The sequence below is a fragment of the Hippopotamus amphibius genome, chromosome 11, assembly GCF_030028045.1.
Source record: "Hippopotamus amphibius kiboko isolate mHipAmp2 chromosome 11, mHipAmp2.hap2, whole genome shotgun sequence".
In the NCBI taxonomy this organism is placed as follows: Eukaryota; Metazoa; Chordata; class Mammalia; order Artiodactyla; family Hippopotamidae; genus Hippopotamus; species Hippopotamus amphibius.
Genome location: NC_080196.1, coordinates 83,683,823 through 83,696,312, shown reverse-complemented (window position 1 = coordinate 83,696,312; position 12,490 = coordinate 83,683,823). Strand labels below are relative to the sequence as shown.

The window sequence follows — 12,490 nt, the reverse complement described above, 5'->3', positions numbered from 1 at the left end:
TCTTACAGCCTTAGACCAGCACACGTTTGGTGAGATCAGCGTGCAGAGGTGTGGCTCACCCATGCGTATCCCCCCCTCCCTGCCCCCCAGGTCAGCGAGATGGTGCGGAAGCTGCACCGGGCCGCGCCGCCCACCTTCGGGGTGGACCTCATCCACGAGCTGGTGGAGAGCTTCGGCCGCTGTCCCCGGTGGTCTGGGCGGCAGGCCTTCGTCTTCGTCTGCCAGGTGAGCTGCGCTGGCTGCCTGTCTCCTCGGGCCCCCGTCCTCCCCACACACTTCTCTCTCTCATCCTTGAGGACAGAGCTTTGTTGTCTGGCTCCCCCACTCCCCGCTCCATCCCCCAAGCTCCCAAAAGTGCACGGCCCCGGCTGTGGGTCCATGGAGCTCACGAGTCCGCAGCCATGAACGTGACCTTGACACCAGGCCTTCATGGGGCAGGTCACAGTTGTGCATCTCTGCAGGGACTTTGTCACTTTGTTTAGAGTTCCCACGTGCTTGGAATATTGGTTTAAAAAGCAGTAACTGTAACCTGAGGCACTTAAGTTGCTTCTAAGAGGTTTTGTGAGCTGGTATTACAGCCTGGTCGACCGAGCCGGCAGATCTGAAGCAGGTCTTTCTGTCCCCAGATTGTCATTGAAGATGACTGCCTGCCCATGGACCAGTTCGCCATGCACCTGATGCCGCACCTGCTCACCTTGGCAAATGACAGGGTTCCAAACGTCCGCGTGCTCCTCGCAAAGACTCTGAGACAAACTCTGCTAGAAAAAGGTAGGCAGGTGACCCACGAGGGGAAGGGTAGGTGGCGGGGCCATTATGGCCAGGCGGGTGGCTGAGCGGAAGGTTGGGGGTTGTAGAAATGGGCTGGTCCAAGAATGTGCTGCGAGTTATCAGTGGGGGCTCCCATTGAGAAAGGACACAGATGGTTAAGGGCCAAGAAGAGAGACGTTTAATTTTCACCCTTCTGTTCTAGCTGAATTTTCTTCGTAATTTAAAACTTAGTAGTTTGCAAAGTTGGATCTTCAGTGAGGACCGTGTGACAAATACTGCCTCTGTCACTGCTGTTGGGGCAGAGGCACGTTTGAGTTTCCTCTTGCGTTTCATTCATTAGGCAGAAGACGTACCCCTTAGTACTTGTTTTGCTGCAAATTTTAAGCACCTCAAGATTCAGATTGCTTTACTTATTGTAATTCTCCCAAAAATGCCTAATAAATGTTATTTGTATGTGTGACTTCATGAACAAAAGCACAGAAAGAAGTTTGTGATAGACTCAAAGAATGTGGGCAAATGAACGTCGCTGCTTTTTTCTCCTTTGAAGTTTATGGTGATGAAGGGGCTGGAGAGGACTCCGGTTGTGTGTGTGGTCTGTATCTGGAAGTGTCTCTCTTTACTGAGCTAATTAATAGCGGTAACAAGCACAAGTGTTAGCATGCCTATTAGCAGTGCTGCCATCACACACCATGAGATTTAGTCTGTTACGCAAACAAGATCCATCTTCTCCTTCTCTTACGTCTGGGGACTTTTTTCATAGGACACGAATCAGTTTAGGGGATTACTGTTTATAATCCCGCAGAGCTCATTTCATTTGTGACCCACTCTCCCGTTCCAGAGCACTTCCTAGCCTCTGCCAGCTGCCACCAGGAAGCTGTGGAGCAGGCCATCGTGGCTCTTCAGATGGACCGTGACAGTGACGTCAAGTACTTCGCGAGCATCCATCCGGCCAGCGCCAAGATCTCCGAAGATGCCGTGAGCACAGCCTCCTCCACCTACTAGGTGGCGTGGACCCGGGGTCTCCCCGCTTCCGGGCAGCCGAGGTTTGGCTTGTTGCCCACGCATGTCCTGGCACAGCCGCGGGGGGACCTCCCCCCCTGCAGACTTGATTGCAGGTGCAAGTTGCCTACACCGATACCAGGGGTTTTCAGAGTCAAGAGAAAGTACAGTAAACACTATTATCTTATCTTGACTTGAAGGGAAAATACTTTCTCAGAGGATTATAATCGTCACCGAAGCCTTAAATCTTCCGTCTTCCTGACTGAACAAAACTTGAATTGGCCGAGCATTCTCCTTGTGGAAGGGATGAGACTCCCAGAGGCCTGCATTGCTTTCTGCTGGTTTAATTTAACGACTGAGAGATGGAAGTGCAGCCAGAAGGCGGCCGCGAGCCGGGATGGGGAAGAGACCTCCAGTATCAGCGCTCGCTGTGTCCACATGGGCAAGGCCCTGGTGGGGTCTGTGACCACCTGCCCAGTCCAGCCCCAAGTGTGGATAGTTTTTGATGTGTGTAAATGGGAAAGGAGATATTTTTTGGATTTCTCCTAAGGGCTTGATGCTAACACTAAGTAGAGTGATTTTAACTCTTAAATGCAGCATATTGCTGTGCACATTTACAGAGCATTTGCTGAATATCTATGTCCTGATTTTTTTCTCATGCTGGTCATGACCTGGAGGAAGTGTGTTAGCGCATATACTGCAGTGCGCCAGGTGTTTCTAGCTTGATCGTGATCGGCTCTGAGGTGCAACTGTCTCACATACTGTACACACCTGTGCCCCCCAGCAGGGCCGCAGTCTGTAATCATGGCGTTCAGCTGTTGTGCACAAGTTCTCTTGTCCAAATAAAGTTTATTACTAAGATCTATACAGAGAGATAGATACACTTTGGACTGTTTTCTACATATCTGCGAATAAATGCAATTTGTGACCTGTATTAATGAATTTAGTATAAAATGGGAAAACTAGATTAAAATATTTGTCTTTTAACTAGTTCAGTAATTTCTTTGCAATCTGCGCAGGCCCCCTGGGCCGGTTGTGCTCTTGGCCGGCAGTGGGGCCTCCTGGGCAGCCCGCCTGAGGGCGAGTGTGCGCCTGGGGCTCACCTCAGGGTCCTCAGTCGCAAGAGACACCTCTGAGCCCAGGTCTGTCCGTGCAAGGGGGTGGGGTGGGGCCTGGCCGCCCCACGCGTGTCCGTGTCAGGTGAGATGCCGTGTGAACGTGCTTTTATGAAGGGCTGTGGAGAGATGCTCGTTGCTCTTTTGAGCCCATGTTGGACGACGGCCTCTGAGCGGCTGCGGTGCTTCTGTGGTTTTGGTTTTGTCTCCTCAGCTAATGGGGACTCCCCAGGTTTGTAGTAAGCAGACGAGGACCTTGAACCTTGCAGGGAGATTTGGGGATACACAGGCTGTTTCTTGTATATGTCATTACAGGTGAGCCTTTGGTCTCTTCTTCTCGCATCGTAACCTGGATATTTGTGCACTGAGGATACGTGTGAACAGATTCCACGGAGACAAGTGAATGGGTAGACACACAGGTAACGCGTGAGGCAGGTAACGAGGGCGGAGCTGTGGCCTGGAAAGGGGTGGGGGTGGGGGAGTTGGGGGAGGGCGTCTGTGAACCAGTGTCAGAGCAGAGATTCAAGAAAGGTGAGGCCTCTTCTCATGTCATTCAGCCTAATTTTGGAGATGTACATTCTCTGCTGCTAAGCTATAATAATACACTTTACCTGTCCCCCCAAATCTCATTTCTGTAAATTGATTAGAATTCTGTACTAATAGCAGCATTTTTTTTAAAGCAGGGGCAGTAATAGTCCATGTTGGCATAAAGAACTTGAATTTAGGGTCTGCCAGAGCACCAGCTGGCTCTTCCCATGTGGCCTCGCACAGGCCTGTGTCACCAAGCCACGTCCTGACACGCTCGGGTCCTGCAGGGCTGGGATCCCAGCTCCCTCCACAGTGGCGGACAGGGAGGGACACCAGCATCGCTGAATGGCCGAGGCGGCCCCAGTTTGAAGACACGTTTGACCCGAAGGCTCCTGATTTCGGCTCTTTCTTTAGGGGCGACAGTGCGGTCCTCCCACAGGTTTGGACAGAGCCGCGGCCAAGGGGCCCCGCATGCAGCCAGCTCGGGACACGGACGACTCCTCGGGTCTTTCAAATCTCCCGGGAGGCAAAAACAGCCTGCAAACCAGTTAGTACCCAAATCTTTTAATTTCACAATAGAAAAATGAATAATGATTTGCCCTCATAGGTAACTGATGATGGGTAGCTAATCTCAGGAGAAATTCTGTGATGTTGTGGGCCTTTTGAGTGACCAGGGTGAAGGTGAAACTTTTTTTTCCCAAATTGGAGCTTGCTGCTCAGCCAGTGTCCTTGGCTGTGGCCGGTGCTTCTCCGCTGCCCCCTCCTGTGGCCCCTTCCTTGCCAGTCTCCTCTGGCTGGGCCTGGTCCCAGTCCCTGCATCCCCGCCTGTGAGCTCTTGTGAGGACCTGAGTGTCCCTCCCTGAATCTGCCACCTCGAGGCCACCAGCTCTCCTCTGACTCCTCGTGGCTTGGGGGGTCACCCTTTTGCCTGTGAGCTTTGTCCTTAAGCCCTGGAGATACTTCTGATTCCAGACCCGTGTAGTTTTTCTAGACCCCTCTAGAACCCTGAATTGGCGAGGGCTGAGTCCTGGGAAGCCACCAGGCTGAGGCCCGTGGAGCTGGCCCTGAGACTCAGCCTGCGGGGGCCCCTCGCGCCCCTGCGTGGCACCAGGTGGGCCTCCTCCTGGCAGCACCAGGTCCCAGGGAGTGGGTGCTGGTAGCCGGCAGGCAGGCCTGGTGTGTCGGGGCCGCTCGGAGGAGGCAAAGTGCGGCCCCCCGTGCCGTGTTCCTCGTGCAGTAACATTTCTGTGCAGGATTCCCGAATGAGGTGGAAGCAGTGAGCGACAGGGAGGAAAAGCTGGAGGCTCCCAGCAGCTCAGAGCCCAGCAGATGCCTCTCGGAAGGTGAGGATCCTCTGACTCAAGCCAGTTAGAGCAGGTGAGCCTGGAAGTAGACACGAGTACGTAGGACCTTGAGGTTTCCTGCCTCCACCTTTGTAAATACATCAAGAGCAGTGGGGACGGCAGGGTCCGAGGAGGGATGCTCACGGGCAAGCTTCCTGGGCTCGTGTCTGCTCCCCACCAGGAGCTGGACTCTCAAATCCTCCACCAGAAACTCCCAAACTGGCCATTCTGTGACCTCCTTGGACAGGAGTGTTTTCAGCGGGTGGAGGTTTGACTTTGAGACCATTTTGACTGTTTGTAAACACAGAACACCAGCTGCTGTTCGCTCCTGTTGAGGGCCTTCTCTGCTGTGAACTCCACTAACCCACGTTAATTCCTGCACCGTTTCCCACAGCGAACTGATGGGCCAGTTTTACGCTCATCTTCGGGAAGTTATTTTCCTTAAAGATTCTTTTCCTAGAAAACTTAACAAGGGATCAGATTTTAGTCTCTGGGTCGTTTTACAGCCCTGTTACAAATTAATTTCTGCCAAGTCTTTTTTTTTTTTAATATTTATTTATTTGGCTGCACCGGGTCTTAGTTGCGGCAGCCATGCTCCTCAGTTGCAGCTTGTGGGGCTCCTTCATTGTGGGATGCAGAATCTTTAGTTGCGGCGTGCACGTGGGATCTAGTTCTCTGACCAAGGATCCAACCCGGGCCCCCTGCACTGGGAGGGCGACGTCTTAACCACGGCACCACCAGGGAAGTCCCTCTACCAGGTCTTATTGAGGGTACATTTTGCTGATTTAAATTTGGCAAGATGTGACATGGAGTTTAGTCAGTAATTTGACCACGTGACTCTCTTGTCCTGATCAGCTGTACTTAGTGCTCCGGCGCCAGTGGTGGTGATCAGTTGGATGCAGACATCTCCTGCTCGTCGTCCTTAGAAGTTCCCCGAGGGAGCTGTGAGCAGCAGCGGAGGCTCCTGAGCTGGGTGGTGTGCAGCCCAGTGGATGTTGCCGCACTGACCCCGAGAAGTGTCCCAGCAAGAGTGGGCGGGCCTCCACGTTCAAAGATACTGAAGCAGAGGACGTTGTAGGGACCGTTCCCCAGGGGAGGGAGAGCAGGACGAGGGGGTCTCTCATGGGGACCCGGGACGGTCTCACTCGCTACCAGCGCTTCTCACGGTGGGCAGTGCTAGGCCCAGGGAAGTTCCCAGGGGCTCAGGCAGAACGAGAACAGGAGCAGTGGATGTGTGTGTGTGTGTGTGTGCACTCATCGTAAGGCTGCCACCCGACTTGTCTTGGATGGTCCTTTATTCTGAGATTTTTCTGCGGTTTTGGTGTGTTTTGGTTTTTAAGTATCTCTAGTAAAGTGCTGGTGATTGAGGACAGTGCTGCTTAAATGTCGTGCATTCAGTCACCCTGGATCTTGTTAAAATGCAGGTAACGACCCAGCAGGTCCAGGGTGGGGCCTGAGACCAGTGCTCCTAGCAGGAGCAGGGGGACAGTGGGGGGTTTTTGTTTTTTTATTTTTGGCTGCATTGGGTCTTCATTGCTGTGAGCGGTCACTCTCTAGTTGTGGCGGGCAGGGGCTACTCGTTGTTGCGGTGCATAGGCTCCTCACTGCTGTGGCTTCTCTTGTTGTAGAGCATGGGCTCTAGGTGCTCGGGCTTCAGTAGTTGTGGCATGTGGGCTCAGTAGTCGTGGCATGCAGGCTTAGTTGTTCTGCAGCATGTGGGGTCTTCCCAGACCAGGGCTCAAACCTGTGTCCCCTGCATTGGCAGGCAGATTCTTTTTTTATATATATATATATATAAATTTGTTTATTTATTGGATTTATTTTTTTTATTGGCTGTGTTGGATCTTCATTGCTGCACACGGGCTTTCTCTAGTTGCAGAGTGCAGGGGGCTGCTCTTCATTTTGATGCATGGGCTCCTCACTGTGGTGCCTTCTCTTGTTGCGGAGCACGGCTCTAGTCACGGGGCCTTCAGTAGTTGCAGCACATGGGCTCAATAGTTGTGGCTCATGGGCTCTAGAGCACAGGTTCAATAGTTGTGGTACATCGGCTTAGTTGCTCTGTGGCATGTAGTATCTTCCTGGGGCAGGGCTCGAACCCACGTCCCTTGCATTGGCAGGCGGATTCTTAACCACTGCTCCACCAGGGAAGCCCTGGACGTGGTTGATAATGAGGCCCTGGAAGACTGTGTGTGTGAGATCTTATCTTTTCCAGATGAACACTCTTTCTATAAATTTGATACCTTAATTCCAACAGCACAGAATTGCAAGGATTGTCTGGCATGCAGTGTTTGTGCTGTTTCCTCAGTTGCAAGCCAGTGCTTTGAGATGCACTTGGAGTCCGCACCCACACGGAAACAGGAGGTCATGACCACAGCAGCCGCGATGGCAGCACGGTGCTGAGTGGCGGGCGAGCCCGAGCCCAGGATTCCCAGGGCTGCTCTCCTGCAGGGGCCGCGAGGCCAGGCAGGCGCAAGGTGGCAGATCGGGTGGGTGGCCCCCCCTGCTGCATTTGGCTCCATGTTTCTTATTAGAGCCGCTTCCCTTGGTGCCCAAGTTCAGCCCACAGTATCCGCATCAGCCCGCGTGCAATCGCTTAGCGAGGGTACCACAATTTTACCTTCAAGGCCAAGAGCCAAGCCTGGCCAGTCCTGGTCCATCCCCCCAGGTCCAGCTACTTAGACCGTCCTACGCTTCCTACATCGGGTCCCCTCCCATCTCCTTGCAGGAATGACAGCGCTGACCTGTTCAGCACTGGGGGCCACTCTGAACTTTGGTCCTAGGTGTCATCAGCCCAGCCGCTAGTTTAGATGCTAAGGTAGGGTGGCCAGACTGAAAATAAACACAAAAAAGGAGAGAAAAGCCAGGAAAGACAACGTTACTGAGGGTCACCGCTTTAGGTAAAAGCGCTCAGGGCAAAAAATAAAACCAGGACACCCAATTGAGCATGGGACAACCTTATACTCAAGTATCCGTCACTGTTAATCTGAAACTCGACTGTAACAGGGCGTCTGTGTTTTACACGGCAGCCTCCCAGAAAAGCCAACCTCAGTCAACAGATTGAAGCCCAGGAGCCACTCCTCTCCTCAGGGGCCTCTGTCCCCAGGAGGGTCACCCTGGGGTAGCACGTGCCGAGGGCAGCCCCACCTGCCAGCTGAGCTAACGCTTCATCCAAAGAACTCACCAGCCCTTCTGCATTCCTGCCTCCTCTTTCAAGGCCAACAGCAGATGGCACGGGACAGCCTTATTCGCGGTAAATGATCATCTTTTAATCCTCATATGAGAAATGCAAGAATTTGAGGTGGGACCTCCTCCAGAAGGCTACAGACACTGCTACTACCCCCACCCCAAAGAGCAGCTCTTGTTTCTCCAGTTCTAGCTGGAATGTGCAGCAGCTTCTGGCCTTTGCTTGGACCTGGGACACTCAGTTCAGACGAGCATCACGCTTGTTTCTCCCCCCACGTCCATCTGTTTTGACCACATTGGACCCTTGGGCCCAGGTGGCCTGCAGGCGCCACTGGCTTCCCTCCCGGGAGGCTGTGATGGTGCAGGCACCCACACCCAGCGGCTTTGAGCCTCAGTCCAGACTCGGGCCCCAGATGGAGCCCCATGTTACCACACCTAGACTTAATTACAGTTTTAGCTGTCCCAGAAATGGAATCTTAAACCATTCACCTACGAATCACCTGATCAGACTGAGAGACCCCTGACATCTAAAGACAAGTACAGGCACACCCCATTTTATTGTGCTTTGTAGATACTTTTGTGGTGTTTTTGTTTGTTTGTTTGTTTTACAAATTGAAGGTTTGTGGCAACCCTGAGTGAAGCAAGTCTGTTGGTGCCGTTTTCCCAACAGCAATTATTTTTTAGTTAGGGTATGTATATTGTACACAAAACACTATTGCATACTTAATGGACTATAGTATAATGTAAACATAACTTTTATAAGCACCAGGAAACCAGAAAACTGTGTGACTTGTTTCATTGATACTAACTTTGTTGTGGTTGTCTGGACCCGAGCCCACAGTGTCTGAGGTCTGCCTGTAACTTTGTAATAACTAACCCACTTTTCTGCCTAAAATAACTTCCTTGTTCCTGCTCCCTTTGCTTTTCTTGGTACAGCACCTTGGAGCTCCTTCTGTCTGCTTGATTGGGTGCTGCCTGATTCAAATCAGGTTTTGCTCAAATAAACAAATTTTTTAATATGCCTCAGTTTCCCTTATAACAGCTGTGGTGTCAGAAGTGGGATCCAAAGGGGAACCCCAATGGCCCTAGGAGCAACGAGGCACAGGTACCCGCTGGGCCCGTGGGGCTTGCCGCCTTTTCAGGGTGCCTCTGGAGGTCGTGAGTCCCTTCTCGAATCCTAGCTCCACAGTTTCTGCGTCTTGAGATTTCAGACTTTATTTGAGCATTTCTGTTTCTGGACTAGGGCTGGACATTGGCTGGAGTCAGACTAGGTTGAACTTAGAAACTGGACTGGGTCCGGAGTCGACTGGGTCTGACTTGTAAACCAGACTGTGTCTGCAGTTGAACTGGGTCCATGAGGCCTCGGGTGAATAAAAGTTTAAGGCTGAACAAGCAGGTTAACCTCACCAAAGCCAATCCTGAATTACAGTGGCCACAGAGGAGAACTTTTCTCTAGATAGGTTTATCTGTGTATGAGGCATCCTAGAGAAAACGGGGCCTCAGCCAGGCACTCACTACAAAGGGAGGGAGGGAAATTCCTCTCTCCTCCACTGCAGTGTCTGGTGACCAGGAAGACACTCCTAGGACACCCAGCTCGCCTCAGCGCCTGCAGATGGGTTCCTGGGAAAACTGGAGAAGCCAGCAAAGGGTGAGAATTCCACCAAAGTCAGCTCTGCCAGGTCTCCACCGCGGTGCCTGGTTGAGAGGAAGGTAAAAGTCACATTGTCACTTCCTTTCCACGTTCAAACTAGCAGGCAAAAATACTTGTTAGAATTCAGTATTGTGTTGTGTGACTGTGCTTTCAGGTACCCAGTGATTGTTGACCCCCCCACGGACAGCTATTGCCTTCTTGTTGGTCTCATTTTGTGTCCTGAGAACTTGGCTTAGTTACCGTCAGGTTGGAGGCCCCCAGAATATGGCCGTACAGAAGTGTGGGTTGCACCCCATTTGTAGCCAGGGTCCTACTGACTGCTGCCAGCCCTCAGGGGGACTGTCTAAAGCTTTCTTTCTCTAGGGGTGGCTCTGGATCTTGGGAGGTATCTTTTGCACCCCCTTTGGGGACACCCCTTGCATTCATGGGGTTGTTCACTACTGCAAGGAATTTTTACTGTTTGTCCTGGCTGAAACCTGACAAGATATTCAAAAGGTTTTGTGGGGTTTTGTTTTTGTTTTTATTTTTCAAGTAGCTCTAGTCAGAAGTTGGCCAAATTGGAAGCTGATACCCAGGGCCTGATAGGAACTTCTTTTAGGCCTTTTCTCCAAAGCTGGAATGACCCTATATACACAGAGGGAAAGAAAGACATCCTGAAGCCTTTGGAATGTTTTAGTAAGTCCTTCTGCAAAGACATACAGCTCTAAATATAGAACATAGGGGTCTTTTGATTTCCATCTTAGGTGACCTTCTCCATGATAGGAAGAAGCAAAAGGAAGACGATGTAGTGGGGCGGGTGGGCAGTCCCTGGTACCATTCAGGTTCCCACTAATTCCTTGAAAAATTTTTTTTTAATAAATTTATTTTTATTTTTATTTATTGGCTGTGTTGGGTCTTCATTGCTCCACGCAGGCTTTCTCTAGTTGCAGAGAGCAGGGGCTATCTTTGTTGTGGTGCACGGGCTTCTCAGTGCAGTGGCTTCTCTTGTAGAGCACGGACTCTAGGCACATGTGGGCTTCAGTACTTGTGGTACATGGGCTCAGTAGTTGTGGCTCGAGGGCTCTAGAGTGCAGGCTTAGTAGTTGTGGTGCATGGGCTTAGTTGCTCCACAGCACGTGGGATCTTCCCAGACCAGGGCTTGAATTGAACCCGTGTCCTCTGCATTGGCAGGTGGGTTCTTAACCACCACGCCGAAGCCCCATCCTTGAAGAATTAAAAACAACCATCCTTGTCTTACAAACCAAGTCTTCACAAGAATGGTGATGCAGCTCTAGAAATAATCCAAAGCTCGCCTATGCTTTTTACCAGTCCTCCATCAAACCTCCCCTGTTCATCTCAAAAGGCTTGCAGTTGCCATAAAGGATTTGAATTTAGGGAGCAAAAGTCCTTCTTGGTGGAACTTGCATTCTTTCTCTGTGCCTTCTGAGGTGTAAGTACTCTCCCTGGCCTTCTCTATGCAATTCTCATTAGAGGAAAAAGGAGAGGCTATTGAAAATTAGGGCTGTGAAAAATCTTTAAAACTGTTATCAGATATTAGTGAAAAGTTGAAGCTATTTGAGCCAGTAAACATAATCCCCTCTGCCAGAGACACAGTTTGGATCCAGCTGTTCTTTTATGAACTAGTGAGTTTTGCATTATTATACCTGTCTCATGACTAAAATTTTATTTTTTATTTAATTGAAGTAGAGTTGATTTATAATGTTGTGTTAAATACTGCTGTACAGCAAAAGCCCCCTAAATTCAGTTATAAATAGATATACATTCTTTTTCATTATAGTTTATTACAGGATATTGAATATAGTTCTGTGTGATACAGTAGGACTTTGTTGTTTATCCATTCTATATATAAAAGCTTACATCTGCTAACCCCAACCTCCCAATCCATCCCTCCCCGACCTGGCAACCACCAGTCTGTTCTCTATGTCTGTGATTCTGTTTCTGTTTCATAGATAGGTTCATTTGTGTCATTAGATTCCACGCATAAGTGAAATCACATGGTATTTGTCTTTGTCTTTCTGACTTACTTCACTTAGAAATTATCATACTAAGTCCATCCATGTAGCTGCAAATGGCGTGTCATTTATTTTATGGTTAATATTCCATTATATATATGTACCACATCTTCTTTATCCGTTCATCTGGACATTTAGGTTGTCTTCATGTCTTGGCTACTGTGAACAGTGCTGCTGGGAACATAGGGGTGGCATGTATCTTTTTGAATTATAGTTTTGTGTGGATATATGCCCGAGTGGGATTGCTGGATCATATGGCAACTCTATGTTTAGTTTTTTGAGGAACCTCCCTACTGTTTTCCATAGTGGCTGCACCAACTTGCATTCCCACCATCAGTGTAGGAGGGTTCCCTTTTTTCCACACCCTCTCCAGCATTTGTTATTTGTAGACTTTTTAATGATGGCTATTTGACTGATGTGAGGTGGTACCTCGCCGTAGTTTTGATTTGCATTTCTCTAATAATTAGCAATGTTGAATATCTTTTCATGTGCCTATTGGCCATCTGTGTATCTTTTTTGGAGAATTGTCTATTTAGGTCTTCTGCCCATTTTTGGATAGAGTTGTTTTTTGTTGTTGTTGAGTTGTATGAGCTGTTTCTATATATTTAACATAAATTAAATGATGGCTGTTCATTGAATAGATCATTTCCAAATAAGATAAAATACTAAAACATTAATTATTGAACAAATGTTCATCCACTTTTGGCCTCCTTTTTATAGAGGAACTAAAGATATTTGGGTCTATTAGTAAACAACTTTTGTGCCACACTGGGTTATGTAATGAGGATAAATGTGCTTCTAGAAATTATAAAATGTATTTATAAACTTGCCAATCCACAGAATGCTAGTGTAAGTCCACAACTGCTTCCTTCTTAGTGTTTACTAGGAATT

General features: G+C 49.6%; 1 protein-coding gene across 7 annotated transcripts in view; it reads left to right on the top strand.

The window, feature by feature from the left end:
* Positions 1-2,758, top strand: part of PPP4R1 (protein phosphatase 4 regulatory subunit 1) — a 50,705-nt gene extending 47,947 nt beyond the window's left edge. For 5 of the 7 annotated variants that reach the window (XM_057698919.1, XM_057698917.1, XM_057698916.1 and 2 more), the window contains 3 exons: positions 91-225; positions 627-768; positions 1,607-2,757. In XM_057698919.1, coding sequence (XP_057554902.1) covers positions 91-225; positions 627-768; positions 1,607-1,770 — 441 coding nt within the window. In that variant the 3' untranslated portion in view covers positions 1,771-2,757. Of the gene's footprint in view, positions 1-90; positions 226-626; positions 769-1,606 lie in introns of all 7 variants that reach the window. The other 2 variants (XM_057698915.1, XM_057698913.1) reach the window with 1 other exon arrangement.
* The last annotated feature ends 9,732 nt before the right edge of the window (positions 2,759-12,490 follow it).